Source organism: Clarias gariepinus, chromosome 5 (genome assembly GCF_024256425.1).
Source record: "Clarias gariepinus isolate MV-2021 ecotype Netherlands chromosome 5, CGAR_prim_01v2, whole genome shotgun sequence".
Lineage (NCBI taxonomy): Eukaryota > Metazoa > Chordata > Actinopteri > Siluriformes > Clariidae > Clarias > Clarias gariepinus.
Window position 1 is genome coordinate 33,532,903 of NC_071104.1, and position 19,472 is coordinate 33,552,374.

Here is a 19,472-nt window from a genome sequence, read left to right on the forward strand (position 1 = left end):
AGTCCGGCACGGGAAATCTGGGAAAGGATCTTGCAGTAAAACGTTTTACTTAGCGCGACCCACGGGAATGTGGGGAGAGGACATAGCAGGGAGCGGTGCTAATAGAGCCTCATCGACAAGAAGCACGAGCATTTACAAGGGTTCACAGACACGGCCAGCCTAAACGCGTCAGAGTTTCTGAACCCTGCAGTGGAAAATACCTGTTATTCCTCAGCCCGTGTTTATGTGCTTGGACAGGGCTCGGATTTGGAGCCACGTCAAAAGTGAACTCTAACCCAAACTCCTGTCAGCTGCACCAATAAATCACAGGTGGAACAATAAAGCCCGAATAGACCCTTTACGTTCGTTTTCCAATCCGTGGTTTAATTAAACAACGAGCTGTAAGTTTCTCTGAAATAAAATGTAGTAAACTATGTGGTAAGCAAAAGAAACAGACAAACAGTGAGAACAGGACGACATCAAGCACTGGGATAGATTAAAAAAAAAACCTGTGTGCGCTAACAGGCTGTTGAAGTATATAAAAATGGCAGTCGCATGTATATATGCAGTGGGGCAAAAATTTATTTAGTTAGCCACAAATTGTGCAAGTTCTCCCACTTAAAAAGATGAGTGAGGCCCATAATTTTTATCACGTGTATACCTCAACTATGAGAGACAAGATAAGAAAAAAAAAATCCAGAAAATCATATTGTAGGATTTAAAAATTTTTTTTTCGCAAATTATGGTGGAAAATAAGTAATTTGGTCAATAACAAAATTTCATCTCAATACTGTTATATACCCTTTATTGGCAATGACAGAGGTCAAACGTTTTCTGTAAGTCTTCACAAGGTTTTCGTGCACTGTTGCTAGTATTTTAGCCCATTCCTTCATGCAGGTCTCCTCTAGAGCAGTGATGGTTTAGGGCTGTCGCTGGGCAACACAGACTTTCAAATCCCTCCAATGATTTTCTATGGGGTTGAGATCTGGAGACTGACTAGGCCACTGCAGGACCTTGAAATGCTTCTTACAAAGCCAGTCCTTCATTGCCTGAGCGGTTTGTTTGAGATCACTGACATGCTGAAAGACCCAGACACGTTTCATCTTTATTGCCCTTGCTGATGAAAGGAGGTTTTCCATCAAAATCTTACGATACATAGACCCATTCATTCTTCCCTTTACACGGATCAGTCGTCCTGGTCCCTTTGCAGAAAAACAGCCCTAAAGCACGATGTTTCCACCCCCATGCTTCACAATAGGTATGGTGTTCTTTGGATGCAACTCAGCATTCTTTCTCCTCCAAACACAACAAGTTGAGTTTTTTCATCAGACCATATGACATTCTGCCAATCCTCTTTTGGATCATCCAAATGCTCTCTAGAAAACTTCAGACGGGCCTGGACATGTACTGGCTTAAGCAGGGGGACACGTCTGGCGCTGCAGGATTTGAGTCCCTGGTGGCTTTGTTACTTTTGTCCCAGCTCTCTGCAGGTCATTCATTAGGTCCCCCGTGTAATCGAGGGAGATTATCAGTGGCCTTGTATGTCTTCCATTTTCTAATAATTGTTCCCACAGTTGATTTCTTCACACCAAGCAGCTTACGTATTGCAGATTCAGTCTTCCCAGCCTGGTGCAGGTCTACAATTTTGTTTCTGGTGTCCTTGACAGCTCTTTGGTCTTTGGTGGAGTTTGGAGTGTGACTGTTTGAGGTTGTGGACAGGTGTCTTTTATACTGATAACAGATGCCATTAATACAGTTAACGATTGGATTACAGAGGAGCCTCTTAAAGAAGAAGTTACAGGTCTGTGAGAGCCAAAAATCTTACTTTTATGTATGATTGATGGTATGATTTTTTTCTTATTTTGTCTCGCATAGTTGAGGTATACCTATGATGAACATTATAGGCCTCTCTCATCTTTTTACGTGGGAGAACTTGCACAATTGGTGGCTGACTAAATACTTAGCCTTTAAGATACGAGTAGTGCTTGCACAAAGAGGGATATGATTCATCGAGGGGCAATGTTTCAACAGAACTGTATGCTTTACTTAATGTCACAGATAAGGCTGAGACTGGAGTTAGACCAGAGGAGACTCTTAGTCTATTCTTTATTCCTTTTTTAGACGCATGATGCATCAGTTAACCATGTACCTGTGTATTAATTAAAAACATTTTCTTCAGGCCTCTAAATTTTCTACTTGGGAATATTTATCTTCTCTGTTCATGGAAGGTCACAGTTAAATCAAAGTCTTTCTCGCTGTTGTAATAATATCCTCTCTTCTGTGAAAGCTTTCCACAGATACACGAGGTACAAGAGTGTTAATAAAAATGAGCAATGATGTTTGGTGAGCAGGCCTGAGGTTCCAGTTCATCCCAAAGGTGTTCAGTGAATTAATCGACTCCAAACTTGGCAAACCATGTCTTAATGAAGCTCACTTTGTGCACAGGAGTATTGTCATGCTGGAACAGGTTTCCACTAAAGGGAAATTGTAATGCTACAGGATCACAAGGCGCTCTATATAACTGTGCGGCTCCAAGTTTGTGGGAAAGACCCATGTATGAATGTAATGCTCAGGTTGACAAAGTCACATCCCTATTACTTATGGTTGGACTTTATGGCTGGTTGTTGTTAATGACGGGTTTGTTACGGTTTCACATGCTCACAGTGTATGATATGTTTATCTGGCCATTGGACATTGACATTGAATTTCATAAACCTCCCTCCCTGCTGACTTAAATCATACTTACATCAACCTCGATTTTTTTGCAGACCACTCTGAAAGCCACTCTCTCTTTCAGCTTAGCAACAAAATAATGCTGGGACATTTTATGGAAAAGTTATAATGAGGAAATGAGGAACAATTGGGGTAATTTCTACGTTTATCATGTTCTTCCTGTTACTAAAACATTCGCTTAACATTTTTGCACAGCCAACACTTTTTTTCCTTTTTTGCACTGTTATTTTCTTTGGCTGTGCTGTAAAGAAAACAATTGTGCCGCTAAAGCGAGCAAAGTCTAAGCTCTAAAGGTTGAAACTGAATACTAAGAAGGGGAAAGAGAGACTTACTTGGTGAAACGAATCTCCAGGTGGGAGGTCAGATACTCGCGTGGGGTGAAGGTGTGCTCCCAGACCACCATGTTGGGTACATAGTTGATGGAGAAGCAAAGCTCTGACAGCGCTGTGTGCAGCTTATCCAAGCTAGGAACATGAAATAAAAGCCTTCTCAGACAGCAGCTAGCATTAAAAACTAATTTTACTTAAATTAAAAAGAAAGAATGAAGCTTAGCCTTGAAGAAAGAACATGGCTAACATTGTTTGAGCTCATTATATATTAATGCTTCAGTGGAAATGGGATATTTGAGTCAGGGATCCAGGTCTATCCTCTTTCTATTAGCTGCGAGTATGTGTGTGGCTAGGTTACAGGGAGGGCTGATTAAGTAGCAAAGACCACCATCAGACTGGATTAAGATGACCTGATACTGGCACACAAGAAAGAGTTTTTGAAGTGTGTAGTAATAAGTGTTGGAAGTTAGTTATGCTTCTACATGCTGATTTCAACAGTTTCCATGCAAGTAGTGGTGATGATGATGATGATGTGTGTACTGTATGTGTCCTCGAGTCCTGCTTACTTGGTGACGAGCAATCTGTTCTTCCTCATGCTCTCCACTCCGGGTTTCTCTCGCTCTGGCTCTCCTTTCTTTCCCGTCTGCTTCTTGGACTTCTTGTTCACGGCCTGACTGATGGTTTTGGCGCAGTGTTTTGGCAGTAGCTGCGTGGTTAAGGGGGAAACAGGAAAAAGGGCCCCTTCATTTTTATACCAATGAGCAAGCAAAGAGACAAGAGCAGTATACTCTCGAAGAGTTACGAGTCCTTGTCCAGTTCGCTTATATTATTACAAAAACACAGACAAGAAGAGATCGCCGCGCATTATCTCAAGAGGTTGGGGAGAGGGTTGATATATGCCCCTGGCTGAGGAGAGAACATCTGGGGAAGTTTTGCTTTCCTAAAGCTCCACAATTTTTGGGGAGAATAAGGTGAGGTTGCCAAAGGGCACATTTGTTCCACATAAGCAGAAGTCCTCATAAGTCAGCACATTTCTCATCTGGTAAGATGCCACTTAAATAAGAAGACAATTGGGCATGAAGGACAACCTAGGAGTTTGAGTCCATTAAAGGGGACGTTCAAATAAAAATAAAAAATACTAAATGTCTCCTTTACCCCAAATTTAGCTAATCAGCCAAGACATATTTGGTGTCTAAAGTTAAGTTTTAACTTTTCATTAGCTCTAAAGCTAACGTAGCTAACAAATAAGCATATACACTTACAGCTAATAAAATAGACAAAAATGTTTGTTTTTTTTTAATGGTCAGGCTCAGGGTCTCAATGTTAATAGGAGGTTTTGAAACAAGAATTCCTCTGTTTTTGGGTGAGGTTTTAAAGTAAGGGTCAAAACCATAGTGTTCATGGGTGGTTATAACTAAGGATAAGGACCACAGTGTTTATTTTACATAAGGGTCAAGGGTGTTGTGTTGTTAATGGTTAAGAATGGAGTCATCTTGTTTCTGGGCAGTTATTAATTGAAGATTTGTGGTCTTAATAGAACCTAAGGGTCTTGATGTTTATTTTTTAAGGGTTGGGAGGTTAAACGTTAATGATACAGTTTTAGGTGAGGTTAGAAGATATTAATCAGTTTCGTAGTATTTAAGGGGTAAAAGTTAGGGCTTAAGAATCAGGATGATGGTAGTTAAACAGGTTCAATGCTAAGAACGCCAAGATGGTTGTGTTTAGGGTGAGGTTTGAGTTTAAGAATAAGGCTAATGAAAGGAAAGGAAAAGGCTGGCTGTAAACGCTCAAGATAGTGGTGTTTAGTGACAAGTTTGAGTTTAAGGATCAATATTATGGTGTTTAGAGGTGGTTTCTAGGTTGATGATCAGGATGATGTTTTGGGTGAGGGTAGAGATTAAGAATCAAGGAGATTATGTTTAGAGTGAGGGGCACAGTTAAGGATCAGGACGATAATGTTAAGAGAGAGGTTTGAGTTTGAGGATCAGGATGATAGTGTTTAAAGGGGGTTTCCAGGTTATGAATAAGGATAATGGTGTTTCGGGTGAGGGTAGAGGTTAAGAATAAGGGTAGTGGTGTTTAGTAAGCGGTTAGCACTAAAGGATCAGGATGATAGTGTTTGGGGTGAGGGTAGAAGTTAATAAGAATCAGGTTGATGACGCTTAGGGAGAGATTTGAGGTAAAGAATCAGTGATGTTTAGAGTGAAATTAGAGGTGAAAGATCAGGGTGGTGATGTTCAGGGAAAGATTGAGGTTAAAGATCAGGGTTAAAGTTCTTTTGGATAGAGATTTGAGGTTAAAAATCAGGATGATGTTTAGGGAGGGATTTGATGTTAAAGATTAGGGTGATGATGTCCAGAGAGAGATTTCAAGTTAAAGATCAGGGAGATGTTGCTCAGGGGAAGATTTAAGGTCAAAGATTAGGGTGATATTGCTCAGGGGGAGATTTGAGGTTAAAGATCAGGGTGGTGATGTTTAGAGAGTGATTTGAGGTTAAAGATCAGGGTGGTAATGTTTAGGGAGAGATTTGGGGTTAAAGATCAGGGTGGTGATTTTTAGGGAGAGATTTGAGGTTAAAGATCAGGGGGGTGATTTGAGGTTAAAGATCAGGGTGGTAATGTTTAGGGAGAGATTTGGGGTTAAAGATCAGGGTGGTGATTTTTAGGGAGAGATTTGAGGTTAAAAATCAGGGTGATGTTGCTCAGGGGAAGATTTAAGGTCAAAGATTAGGGTGATATTGCTCAGGGGGAGATTTGAGGTTAAAGATCAGGGTGGTGATGTTTAGAGAGTGATTTGAGGTTAAAGATCAGGGTGGTAATGTTTAGGGAGAGATTTGGGGTTAAAAGATCAGGGTGATGTTTAGGAAGAGATTTGAGGTTAAAAGATCAGGGTGATGTTTAGGAAGAGATTTGAGGTTAAAGATCAGGGTGATGTTTAGGAAGAGATTTGAGATTAAAGATCAGGGTGGTGATTTTTAGGGAGAGATTTGAGGTTAAAAATCAGGGTGATTGTTTATGGAGAGATTTGAGGTTAAAAATCAGGGTGGTGATGTTTCAGAAGAGATTCGATGTTAAAGATCAGGGTGATTATTTGGGAGAGATTCGAGGTTAAAAGATCAGGGTGATGTTGCTCAAGGAGAAATTTGAGGGTATATGTCAGGGTGATGTTTATGGAGAGATTTGAGGTTAAAGATCAGGGTAATGATGTTCAGGAGAGATTTAAGTGTTTAGGAATCCTAATAATGGTGTTAAAGAAGAGGTTTGAGTTTGAGGATCAAGGTGGTGGTGTTTTTGGTGAGATTAGGGGGTAACAATCAGGATGATGGTGTATAGGGAGAGGCTAGATGTTAAGAATCAGGGAGGTGTTTAAGGAGAGGTTGGAGGGATGGGTGATACTGACCTGGTCACTCAGAGTGCACTGCTCTGTGCAGATGTCAGTGATGAGATTTCGAGCCTGTTTGGCCATCTCATCCAGAAACATGTTGCACAGAGACAGACTGCGATCGCCAATATGGTGCCTCTGTACAGGGGAAAAATAGGGAACAAGATGTTTTAAACTTCTCGAAATTGCAGAGAACTCACAGTTCTTTGTCCCAGGCATTTGTAATGCGCATCAACTTTTATAGACCTCTCCTTTTACCCCCATTTTATCTTTCTCTCATGCTTGCAGGATCAAGTAAAACTCAGTAACTCAGCAGCTTGTCTCCCTATAGCATGCCACCACACTATGGCGAATCTGTAATCTGTAAAAGAAAAATTACAATTTCTCCTTCACTTGCTTCTTATAAAACTGCATTAGGTTGGACGCCCGTTGAAGACCTGTTCAACTGGAGTTACTCCAAAGTCTGACCCTCATAAAAAAAGATCTAAAAAAAAAAAAAAAAGGTTCCTGTGTAAGGATGGAAACATTTCTGGAAACTTTTAATGCCTTTCCAACATAAACAAAAGCTGCAGCTGTCCAAAGCTGTGAAGTGGCCATAGGAAGAGGCACATTTTAGAGCTGCTGAGAGAGGGAGTTTCATGTTTGAACAAGGGAAACCCAAGCCACCTAACCCATCGTAAATCTCTTTTATTCTTCTAAGAGCTCTGGGACAGTTCGGCCTGCCCGGTCCTGCCACAGTAATCGCATGGCCTGTGTGCATGCGCATTTACACGCTCATTTAAGCCCATTTTCCAATGAAAAAAAAAAAAAAAACACGCCTGTTTACCAGATCAGATCTGGGATGAGGCAGACTGGCCAATCTCAAGTCCACCCAATGGAACAGGAAGATGTTGAAGCTTGGTGTGTTGAGGGACGTTTAACCCACGGGAGCGCTCGTAACCCCGCCAGTGTACGCTTCAATTAGCGACAAAATAAATCAAGCATTTCAGCATGCGTTTTCCACATAACCGTTCTACATGTAAAAGTTCAGACAGACTGATGGAAAGTAAGTAGAAAAAAAAGAATAAAGGTAATAGATAATGTTGGAGACAAAAGAGAAAAGGAAGGCAAGGAAATCTAGAGATGGCAAAAAAAAAAAAATAGCATAAGATAGCAAAAGATAGAGAAAGAGAATCTTTGCTTTGCTAGTGCAAGTAATGGTGCAGGATGGATGGCATCACAAATTCTACTTAGTGCCATGACGTTGCAGCCGCAAACTCGGTTGCTTATATCCGTCGATGGGCTTTTCAACAAGATAACCCAAAAAATACATTACAATCAGTTTAATGTGATGGTTGTCTCTGGATTAAAGCCTTGATCGCTCAATGGACTACTGATCATTAGGTCATGAGGTCAAATCCCATCTCTGCCTTGATGGGATTACTTAATCAGTTGTCAAATTAAATAAATTTAAATGTGATGATTTGACCAGAACAAAGATGATCAGTTTGTTAATGTTTGTTTCCCGTCCCACAGAGAAAAATATTTAGAGACTGAGGTTACTCACACGGGTTGGTCATCATTCTTGTGATTGTTTATTGTGCGTAACACTTAAGGCAAATTATACAATTTGAAAATGAAGCACTCAAATATGCACTGGAGTCACAGAAGGCGCATATTAAGACATTACTTAAGACACCAGGCATAAGTTCTACTGAACTGTGACATTCTCAGTACGTCAGCTGAAGATATGTCCAAAAATATATCCGAATCAAGAGGGAAACGAACTAGAGTTTGATTTAAATGGACTAAATCCTGTAATTTACTTGAAATCTATACACATGACCCTACATTTAGCATCTTTCAAAAGTTAAATATTTTTTTTTAATGAATTCCAATTACAACACGTTCAGAGTGAAAACTCTATTTGCAGTGTTTCCAGAACAGGAGAAACAATTAATCTTGAGTTGTGCATTGAAAGAAAAACAAAACAAAAAAAGATGCCTGACTTCTTACATACCTTAGGAAAAGCTAGTTAGCCTTGAAGTATAATAGGGAAGAACTGGCTCGTCTGTAGGAATCGGTGAAGTCAGATAAACGTGTAAGGATACCCAAAACCACACAGCGAAATCTTTAAAATAAGATACACTTGTGGCCCTGAACTGTAGACGGTGCTACTTCAGTCATCCTGAGCTCAAGCTGTTCAACACAGAGCTAAAAATTTATGCAAATCCCTAAGTGTGGAAACAAACCAAATCTGAGCAATTCCACAGGTGATTGTGTAATGCAGCTAGGGATGGTGTTTGGCACTTTAAACGCCAGGATCTGGAGCTCTCTTAACAAGAGTGTGTCCTGTGGCTTTATAGTGATCATGTTACTCATATCCCTGAGTCTTTATTGCACATCCCTGTGACTCGTGAATTTTCTTCAAATGAAGTAGCTTGGTGTTTTCTTTGCCTAAAGTTTACATTTTGGCTGATTTCGAGCTTAACTCACTTCTTTGCATGGCGTGTAATAGGCATCATGAAGAGTTTATAAGATTTGTTTGCTGTTGTGGAATCAGCCATCGTTTCTGTGGAGTCCACACACTGGCACATTATCCATGAGAAATTACGGTTTCTGGGCTTTGCCATCTTGAGATCAACAGGATTCATTTCTGCAAAAACCCTGTGACTTACTATACTGGAAATGATAGAATATGATGTCATTCCAACAACATAACTGGTTGTCAAAATGGTTTCTATTCCAGTTCTGAAATGCCCTTAAATGGCTTAAAGCGTGTTACATCACACCCATAGGTGATTCTCTGACAAACAAAAGTGTGAAGCACACAGCTGTACAGGATATCTTTGTGTGCTGTACAAATCCAATTTCTCTTCATCAAAAGCTAAAAGAAGCTATGGTGTTCGATTCCTGAACACATGCTGTGTTGAGTTTGTAATGGAAAAACTTTGGCTTTGAGTCTTGACCTCGCCCCCACTGAACACTTTTAGGATGGACTGTAACAGGGGAGCTACTGCTCTTGTGTCTGAACAAACACACATCACCACAGCCTTACTATAAGATCTAGTGGAATGCTTTCCCAAAGAAATAGAGGTTATTATAACAATCCAGGGACCCTGGATCTGGACTGTGATGACCAACAAGCGTATGAATCTAATGGTCCAGCAATCTTGTGCTACGTGGTGTACAAAGACTGTCTGGAAAAATCCAGCCATTGGTAATATAAGGGAAAAAGCTTGTGGGACATTGATGTAACCTGGAAAGCCAAGACAGTGGACTTGTGTGAACAGCGACTGTCCTAGTCTGTGGAGTGCTAGACACCGTTGAGTGAGAATGTGTACCGTGAGACAGTCGCTTTCAAAATGACTGAACGAGTAGAGCAACGATAATGACAACGCACCAGCCCACGCATTAAATCTTGTGCAAAGTTTTCTTTGGCGGAACTTCAAATCTCAGCCCACTCTGCACCGCAGATTTGGTTGCCCTGTGACTTCTGGCTTTTCCCAAAAATCTCCTTTGAAAGGAAAGAGATTTCAGTTCGTCGGTGAGATTCAGGAACAAACAACGAAGCACAAACGAGTACAACATTTTTCTTTGTACGTTGAATCTTCTTCAATAAATGTCTATATTTTTCAAATTACATGGCTGGACAGATCTTATATAATGTAACAGCTATGATGTGGATGGCCAACCCCAAAACAAATGCTCACTGGTTTTAAACTCAAACGTCTCTTAAAATGGTATGAACATCCTTCTATATTTCGTCTTTTGGAGGTTGGTTAGAACAGAACATGGGTTTTGCAGGAACATCAGGACTTTTGGTGAAATTCCCACAGACACTTTTTTATACCCGAGCCTCCAGTAACGAAAGTGGACTCCATATTAACTTAAACACATCTCCTGTTATACTGACCTTTCAGCTGCCCAACAAACAGTATGACTGCAAAACAATCTCCTGCTACCCATTATCACCCTAATGAGGATGGGTTCCCTGTTGAGTCCGGTTCCTCTCGAGGTTTCTTCCTAGTGCCATCTCAGGGAGTTTTTCCTTCAGCTCGCTCATCAGGAAAATACTGATCATTAGGATTTATACATACTGTATTTCCTTACACTTTTCAAACTCATTTCTGTAATTTTCTTTTAATTCTGTAAAACTTTTGTGGCAATGACCATTGTTCTTGTGATATGGATTCTCTGAGGACTTGACTTGGCTGTAGTTGCTCGATAGTTTAGGACTGGAACTTTATTTCCTACAAGTCTACCTGAGCCTCCAATAACTAACTGGACTCCATATTAACATCAACTGTTATACTGAACTCGCTGCCACCTAACACACAACCTGCTCTCTGTTTCACCCAACTGAGGATGGGTTCCCTGTTGAGTCTGGTTCCTCTCAAGGTTTCTTCCTATTACCATCTCAGGGAGTTTTTCTTGCCACTGTCGCCCCCGGCTTGCTCATCGAGGACAATCTGACCATTTTGAATCATACACATTCACATTACATACAAATTTAAATAATTATTTTGATTGTGTAAAGCTGCTTTGCGACAATGACAATTGTTAAAAGCGCTATACAAATAAAATTGAATTGAATAGTTAAAAACATTAAATAAAACTGAACTGAACAGAACTGGGTATTTTATGAATGCTGATAATGCGGACCAAACAAAACTTGAAGTGGGACAAATTTAAAAGAGACTTCTTGCGCTGTACAGTACGGTATGCATTTGCTGTATAGCGCTATAGGCAGACATAGAGAGAGACATCTAGAGATAAAGATTTTTTTTTTTTTTTATGGTCCACACGGACCATATTCACTTAAGGAATATATTTGGAGAGGTATAAAATGCCTCTTTACGAAGAACACAGCTTCCTTCACTCACCCCCAAGCAGCAGTCTGAGCAAACAGTATTATCACGGCCGTATTAAGTTAATTAGCTGTGCATGTGCCCGTGTGTTTACGGCAGACTGTTTTGCTTGTGTCTACCAATTAAGCAAATGAGTTCTGACTTAACAAAAAAAAAAACACAATAATTGAATTCACTATTGATTATTTTTGCCCTCTGGATGTAAATGTGGGCATTTAGGGGTTTCGTGGCAGTCGCACACTGAGCGGTTTGTTAAAGCGTCGGAGTCCGTGTAAGAGGCACACCGATGACCTTGGTAAACAAGCTGAGAGTAAACGCTACTGCGAGTTAATTATCCATCATACATGAGGTATCAGGAAAAAGAAATAGATATACGTACCTTGCTGTGGATCTCATGTTAGATCAGATCAAGTTTAGTTTTTTTCTTTAGACCTGCATGGCTATTTCCAGATATCTGTTGCCTTTATTCACACAATAAAATAATTATAATATTCCTGAGTTGAGGGAATTCAGTGGTTATGTCACTCGATGAGGTCTGCTGCCGTTTTTTCCTACGGCCGGTGTGTGTTGATCCGGGGAGGTAAAATCGGGACGTGTTCGAGAAACAGCACCAGGATTGTATGTGTTTTTTTTTTTTTTATTAATAGCTGTGTATAAAAATTGACCCGAATCATCATTATGGATGAAGCCATCACTTATTTAGCGCCAATCACAGCTTGACAGGGGGGTGTGATTATAATAAAACAAGGTGGGGATTCAACCAGGGGATAGCGTCTGGATGTGTGTGTATCTGTCTGTGTGTGGTAAACAGACCCATGGTGTGTAATTAGTCGCTCGTAACGCCACCACACTGTGGGCCGTGATCGACAAATCAAGAGTTCACTGTAAACATGTCGACTGTGTCTTATTCCACAGACCGAACAAAGCCAGTGTGTGTGTGTGTGTGTCTAATCGAGGAATTTCAATGTGAGTGTGTGTGTGTGTACGTGCGTGTCTGTGTCAATCACCTCCTCAGGACAGAGCTCATGGGTGCAGCTCATGAAGTGGGTGCAAAGCAGAGGGAAGCAAATAGAGTAGCGTGACTGAGACGGCAACTCCAAGCACTGCTGGAACATCTTCTCAAACGCGCGGCTGTAGAAACTGTAAAGAGGAGATAAGGGGGAAAAAATATACAATGTTAAAAAATAATAATTATTAAAGAGAAAGCACAAAAGGAGAGTAGAGTAAAATAAAAAGCAATATGGATTAAAATGTAAATGATAAGAAAAAATAGGAGAAAGAGACTTCAAGGATAGGACAGAAAGTGAGCAAAGAGAAAAGAAAATGAATGATAAGAAAAGTAGTAAAAAACAAACAAACAAAAAAAGGGTGAATAAAATGAATAAAAGTAATTTTGAATAAAGGGACAGAAATAAATAAAAAGAATGAGTCAGAGAGAATGACAGAAAAACAAGAGGAAAGAACAACTAGAGATTGAAACAGATAAAGACAAAGACACGAAGAGGAGAGAGAGAGAGAGAGAGAGAGAGAGAAGTGGTACATGGTGAAGGCAAAACACGGAGGGATAAACAGAAAAATGATTCCAAGACATCAATAGAGTAAAAAAGAAGGACAAAAAAAAAACACACGACATGGAAACAATGATTTAAAAACAATGAAATAAAAAGAGAACATGGGGTGAGGAAAGCCAGAAAGTGAGTGAGAGATAAAAATTGTGGGAATATGAAAACAAGTGGAAAACAAAATAAGAAAAAATAGTGAATGACGAAGAGCTAAGGAGAGAAGGAGCCACAAAGGGGACAAGGAAAAACAGAAGAAAAAAAATAAACATAGGTAAAAAATAAAAAAAAAAAAGAAAGAGAGAAAAGACAAGAAAAAGAGAAGAAAGTAGGGATTAAAGGAGAGACCGAACAAGAATTAAACAGAGGAGCTGAGGAAAAACAGGAAGGGGCGCAGACGTCAATAACAGATAAGAGGATGAATAAAAAGGGATGAGTTCAAACAAGACAAAAAAAGATGGAAAAAAGAGAGGGAAAAAAAACAGGAGAGTAAAATACGTGGCAAAGGAGAAAATCAGAGTGAAAGACTGGACACACAGTTTGAGGTTCCTGTGCTTCTGTTAAAGTGATATCTAATCAGTCCACACAAAGCAAAACACCCAAACAACTTCAAACACACTGTTGCCCCAGGCAACCACCGCCGCCATGTGGATTTTGAGTCCCAGGTGGGACGTTTAAAAAAACAAAAAAAAAACAGGACATGCTTGGACTGTACCAAAAAATGGACAGGTCTGATGTCTCCACCAGCATCTCCACTAGAGAGTCCACCATCTTGGTGTGGAAGATGATGGTGTTCATCATTTTACCCAGCTCGCGGTGATCTGCAATACCCAGAGACGCCTTGGACACACTGGTATAAGCCTGAAACACATTCGTCCACACACACACACACACACACACACACACACACACACACACAGAAACAAGGTCATTTTTTATTTATTTTTTTAATTCTGACAACCCAGCAAAAACACGAATGCGTGTTTAAAAAGAGACAGATGGAAAGCCGAGCCTGGCGATGGAATGTGCGGTTTTTTCTGCGCGTGTAGCTCTGAGCAGGATTCTGGGAAATATTCACACAAATACGATACTGCTGAATCACAGCATGGCTGACCGACCGACCGGCTAATGGACACACGCTCGCATGGGATCAGACGCATGAAATGCACACACTGTGCTTCACCGCGGGGCCGGCGCACACGCTGCTTTGAAGTGAGAAACACGAGCATCATCTGGCCTACACTCAGCGCTGATCGAAATTTCTTAGGTTTGGAGTCTTTCTTTCTTTCGGTTCCAGACCAGCATCAGTGAAACAGACTCTGAGACCACAAGCATGCTCGCTGAGACAGGCACTTGTGGGACATGCGCACATCATAAACAGATTCTGATTTTTCTTCTTCTTTTTTTAAAGGGGGTTATTAAACCTTTATGAAAGGAGCGGAGAGAGAAGAGGCTTTCGACCTCTTAGTCGGAGCAGGGGTGAAAAAGGATAGTCCCTAAAAAACCCTGAGGATTATTTTTAGAGCTCTTTTTGTTTCCTTTTTCAGACTACTGCTGCTGGCTTAATCAACCATAGCAGAAAAACGGTAGAGCAGCTCTTGGAACGACAAGAGAAACAAAGTGAACTGGGTGAACTCGGGTCGGTTTTACAACAACCTCACACACTTCGCTTCGCTAAGAAAGATAAACGCAGAGAAGGCTTTGAACCTAAGCGGGCGGACGGCCGTCCCTAGGCTGCTTTCGAGAACCAGGCGAGCGCTGCCCAAAAAGGGCCTGGATGACTCTACGGCCTCGCTCCAAATCAAACACAGAAGACCCAGATCGACTGGATTGTCCGGGATAACCATGTGTGTATGCTGGTGATTAGCGTGATATGTTGGATAAATGATTATCAGCAGATGGCTACACACAATAGACCACACAAACTTGAACCCCACGTCGATGAACAAAAGAGTCCGCCGTCCCCCCTAACCGAATAGCTCTTCGCGAAACCCTTTGACTCAGTTTTTCCATGTGTACGTGAAATACATGAATATGATCACTTGTCATGCAGATCGCGGTCGTGCACCAGACGTTGTGCGTCTTCCAGATTTATAAGGTCACGCATCTATCCAGAAATAATGCAGTTAGGGGTTGTGCAGAGTCAAAAACACTAATGTGTTAAGTCATGGCCTTAGCAAAAGTCCTTCAACTGCATTAAGCCAGCGGACGGAAGATCTTATGTTCAAGTGTTTCTCGTCCATCTACCATGTGTTAGTCTCTCGTTCCTTCTTCAGTGTCAAAAGACACTTTTTAATCAAATAACTTAGCGGTCTTAAGTCCCTTCGCAGAGTGAGGTCGACACCCTGCGCAGGACAGATGAGCTGCAGTGACGAACGGTTAACCTTCCGAGTGGACATTCGAAGCTTATAAGGTAAACATGAGAACAAGGAAAAGTGGCCAATGGGTGCATGATTGCACAATTATGCATGTACACACGCACAAGTTTTCATTTTATTTCATACTGCTGTGCGAGAGCTGCATGTTGTACAGTTCAGAGGTTCTTTGGAAGCACGGTGTCATCTATACACACAGAGCCACCTGGGATCTGCATTACCTTACTTAAACCTCACACTAGTCTCACTATATCGCCTTGTTTATTGATTAAACAGCAACAAAGAACTTTAAACATATTTAGGATTTCTCACTTCTTATGATCTGGATTCTTTACCCATTAATATCAATCTATCCATACCATTGGCCCATCCACTTACCTATTCATCGACCTCACAACCTATCTCTCTATCTACTTCATCTACTTATCTATTCATCTAGTGTCCAACCTATCCATGTACAACATCCATCCATCCATCTATCGATCCCAGCTACCTCTGTATCTATCCAACTCCGCAACCAACTATTAATCTATCCATCTCCCTACCCGACCATCTATGCATCAATCCATCTGTCCATGTATCCGTCTATCCAGCCCCCTCCAATACTTTGTCCACCCACCTTCTTATCCGTCTACAATTTCCCTGTGGGATTAATAAAGCAAATCTATGCACCCCGTCCGTCCGTCCGTCCACCTAGCCCCCTGCCCACCTGTCCACCCAACCCCCTGTCCGTCCGTCCATCCGCCATCCCCCCGTCCGTCTAACCCATCTATCCACTTACACATCTTTCCATCCACCCACCTATTTCTCTGTCCTCATTCCTTATACTAATTTTTCTACCTATGCAGCCAACAGTCTATGCACCTAACTATCTTTCTACTTATCTAAACACACATCTACCCATCTGTGCATCTTTCTACCCACCAACCTACTGAGTGATCAAGAAGTTCAAAACAGTCAATCATTTATTTAATTAACTTAAAATTACACTACAGTGGAAAATTAAAAAAAAAAGCTAGAGAATTTATAAAGAACATGTTCTTACAGAGAAAAAAATGAAGTCTAAATAAACTGTAATCTAAATTACGTTTTGGCCAACAAGTATCTAGAATTCTCATGTTCTGCTAGTTTTTTTTTCTCCAAAGCAACAAAAAGCGGGTTGTTAAGACCAGATGTCATTAAAAGTGTGCACTCCTGTCCCACTCATTTTTCATCTCGCAGATGTTAAGTGTTTTTTTTTCAGTTTGTTGTAAGCTCTGATTAAAATATTTTTTCTCCCTTGAGTTGAGTAATCATGCCTCCAACGCATACAGTCCGGTGAACGCTCGCCCGAAGTCTGGCTTTTGGGAATGACCGACCATAGTAAGTAATAAAAACAAACAGATAATTAGAATATAGACACATCTAAAGCAATCCAACAGGATGAAGCATTAACACTTACACATTTACCCAATGTGTGCATGCCTGTGCATTTATTAACAACATAAAATATACATTACAGAACTGAATTATTGTTTGGCTATAGGTATTTTCTTTCCCTGTTTAATCAGAATTTCAGGGGGAAAAAAAGAAAAAAAAAAGACCACAAACAAACTAAAACCACTCTCATCTGTGCTTGATTTATTATGCCTAATAAGAACTGTATAAACAGGAAATGATAGAGCACCAGTACTCAGCTTGAAGGCATTTAATTATGCTTGTTAAGGTCAAGAACTGAAACTCAGAATTGAAGTGCTCAGATTTTAGTGTTTGGATTAATTGTACTCAACAGGAGTCAAATGAACAACCATTAACCCAGATATATTCATTAATTTTACAAGATGCAACACACCACAACTAAGGCTTAATTAATTATGCCTATTAAATAAACAGGATGTGACAACACGGCCTTTTCGGTGCCAGGTGTTGACTAATTCTGCCTGACGGAGAGGTCAGAGGGACAGAAGATACACCACTGGCATGCTTAAGGCTTGATTAATTATGTCTGATAGACAGTGGAGACACGGTATACACCGGCAGTGGTCAATTCCCGGAGCTTGATTATCTTTTTATCTATTGTTATCTGATAGATTATCAGAACTGCTGAGGCTCACAGATACACACTATTATATTACAGATTAACACACCAACAACTAGCTACATTAGGTCTGTTCGATAGAGCCTTAGGAAAAGTGTTGCTACCCGATGTAGTGTTGAAAGGGGTCAGGTTACGTTTACTCTGCTTACCTGAAGTCGAAACCAATCTAGCCTCATGCCTCGGAAATCGAACACCTCTCCGTCCTCCACTGAAAGAGACAGGGAAAACAAGAAATCTTTCTTTTAGTGAGTTTCAGTGACTGGATAGTCAATAGGTGACCAGTCAGTCTTTTTCAGTCCAAGTTTCAGTCTAAGACACTGTGCTTCTATTACAGTTCCAGGACCAGAAAACATTTGTAACTATTTTTATTTTTTGGTCTTAGGTTTTTTTGCACTTAATACTGAATTCTAATACGAAAAATTTGCAAAACCAGTTTTAAATGACTGACTCCTATAAACATGTCCTCTGCTGTGGAAGGTATGCTGTTTCAAAAATTCTTATCTCTCTAAATTCACATGCTGTCAAATAGTTTTTTCATCTTACATTTACAGCATTTGGCAAGTGCATAAGGGCGACTTAAATTTTTTCTCATTATACTGTTTTTTCTGATTAAAGTCCCAGACATCCGAATAAAGTTCCATCTCGGGAGCATGTTCATAAGTCCGATTTGTTCGTAAGTCAGACAAAGTAAGTCCTATACGACTTTGACACGAATACACAATATAAAGCATACTAATCCACTTGACAAAATCTCTGTCCACTTTCCCCACATTGCCATCATGTGGCCAAAAATTGCATTTGCACATAAGTAAATGAGTCTCACAGTGAAATGTTGCCTCTGTGCTTTTAAATTGGGAGGGGAATCCCTGACCTACATTGTCTCAGAGCTGTTTTCCACTGTATTAGACTGTAAACTAAACTGTTTTGCTGAAGACCTTCCAAAATTAGGATTATTCAGCATGAGGACATGCAAGGGTTAAGGGCTTTGCTTAAAGGCCCAAAATGGCAACTTGATCGGGCTGGGATTTGAACCTGGGACCTTTTGATCAGTAGACAGCAAAAGGAGCATCCGCTACACACACACAAGAGAGAAAATCTAAGCAGCAATTGGTCACCTGCTAATGTACACGTGACTGTATAAACTGATGCAACATACAGACCAGGCAAAATCATGTCTTATAGTTTGGTCATGTCGGTCATGTGCATGCAACAAATGTTATCTAAAGCTATTCAATATAAGCAACATGAGTAATGGGTTGGTGGTTTATAAAACACTAATGAGTTCAACCATTAGTATTGAACTAGTACAAAAAAAGTCAGAAATTCTAGAAAATCAAGACAGTTTCAGTCTAATTAAACAACTTCTGGCAAGAAAATTAATCACCTTGTTTTACACTGAGTGAAGTCATTGTGTTCACGAAGGAAGACATGATGATGGACTCATCCTCTGGACACACAGAGAGGTTCTACAAAAATCCAGAGATAAACCAAGATTATAAAAGGAATTTATTTATATAACAAATTGCACTAAATCTTACATCAAGCAACTTAAAAAAAAAAGAAGCAAAAATATATATATAGCTGTTTGTCTCCATCTAGTGGTTGTGATATTTTAGCCCTTATATTTTGAAAACAGACAACTAATGTAACTCCTGAGATCCTGATTGCATTGACTGCAAAAATATCAGAAAGTACTGAACATTTTCTTGTTCAGTAAATTGCTAATAATTTTAATTAAGAACATGTTTAACCTGTCAGTAAAATACCGTATTCTGTTTCGTTCTGACATTAGGCTTAAACATCAGCATTTTGCTTACAACATACCTAATGTTTAAACATATGAAGTAATGGTGGACGGTTTTGCTTCCTCAAAATTATATAAAGTTATAATAAAATTGTATGAAATACAGGTGCATCTCAAAAAATTAGAATATCATCGAAATTTATTTATGTATTTCAGTAATTCAATTAAAAAAGTGAAACTTGTTTATTATACAGATTCATTACACACAGGCTGATATATTACAAGTGTTTATTTTATATTTTGATGATTATGGCTATTAGCTTATGAAACCACAAGATTAAGTATCTCAGAAAATAATTTATTATAAAAAAAAAGTTAAATATTGGAGACTCATGGTGTGACTCAAAGCACCTGCAGGTTTCCTGAGCCTTTAAATGGTCTCTGA

General features: G+C 40.0%; 1 protein-coding gene across 5 annotated transcripts in view; it reads right to left on the reverse strand.

Annotated features, from left to right (window-relative positions):
• The window catches only part of nckap1 (NCK-associated protein 1), a 61,162-nt gene that overhangs the window by 12,821 nt on the left and 28,869 nt on the right, over positions 1–19,472 (reverse strand). For all 5 annotated transcript variants that reach the window (XM_053496171.1, XM_053496170.1, XM_053496169.1 and 2 more), the window contains 7 exons: positions 18,668–18,749; positions 17,433–17,491; positions 13,547–13,692; positions 12,280–12,412; positions 6,441–6,560; positions 3,608–3,747; positions 3,045–3,176 (listed from right to left, as the gene is read on the reverse strand). In XM_053496171.1, coding sequence (XP_053352146.1) covers positions 3,045–3,176; positions 3,608–3,747; positions 6,441–6,560; positions 12,280–12,412; positions 13,547–13,692; positions 17,433–17,491; positions 18,668–18,749 — 812 coding nt within the window. The remainder of the gene's footprint in view (positions 1–3,044; positions 3,177–3,607; positions 3,748–6,440; positions 6,561–12,279; positions 12,413–13,546; positions 13,693–17,432; positions 17,492–18,667; positions 18,750–19,472) is intronic.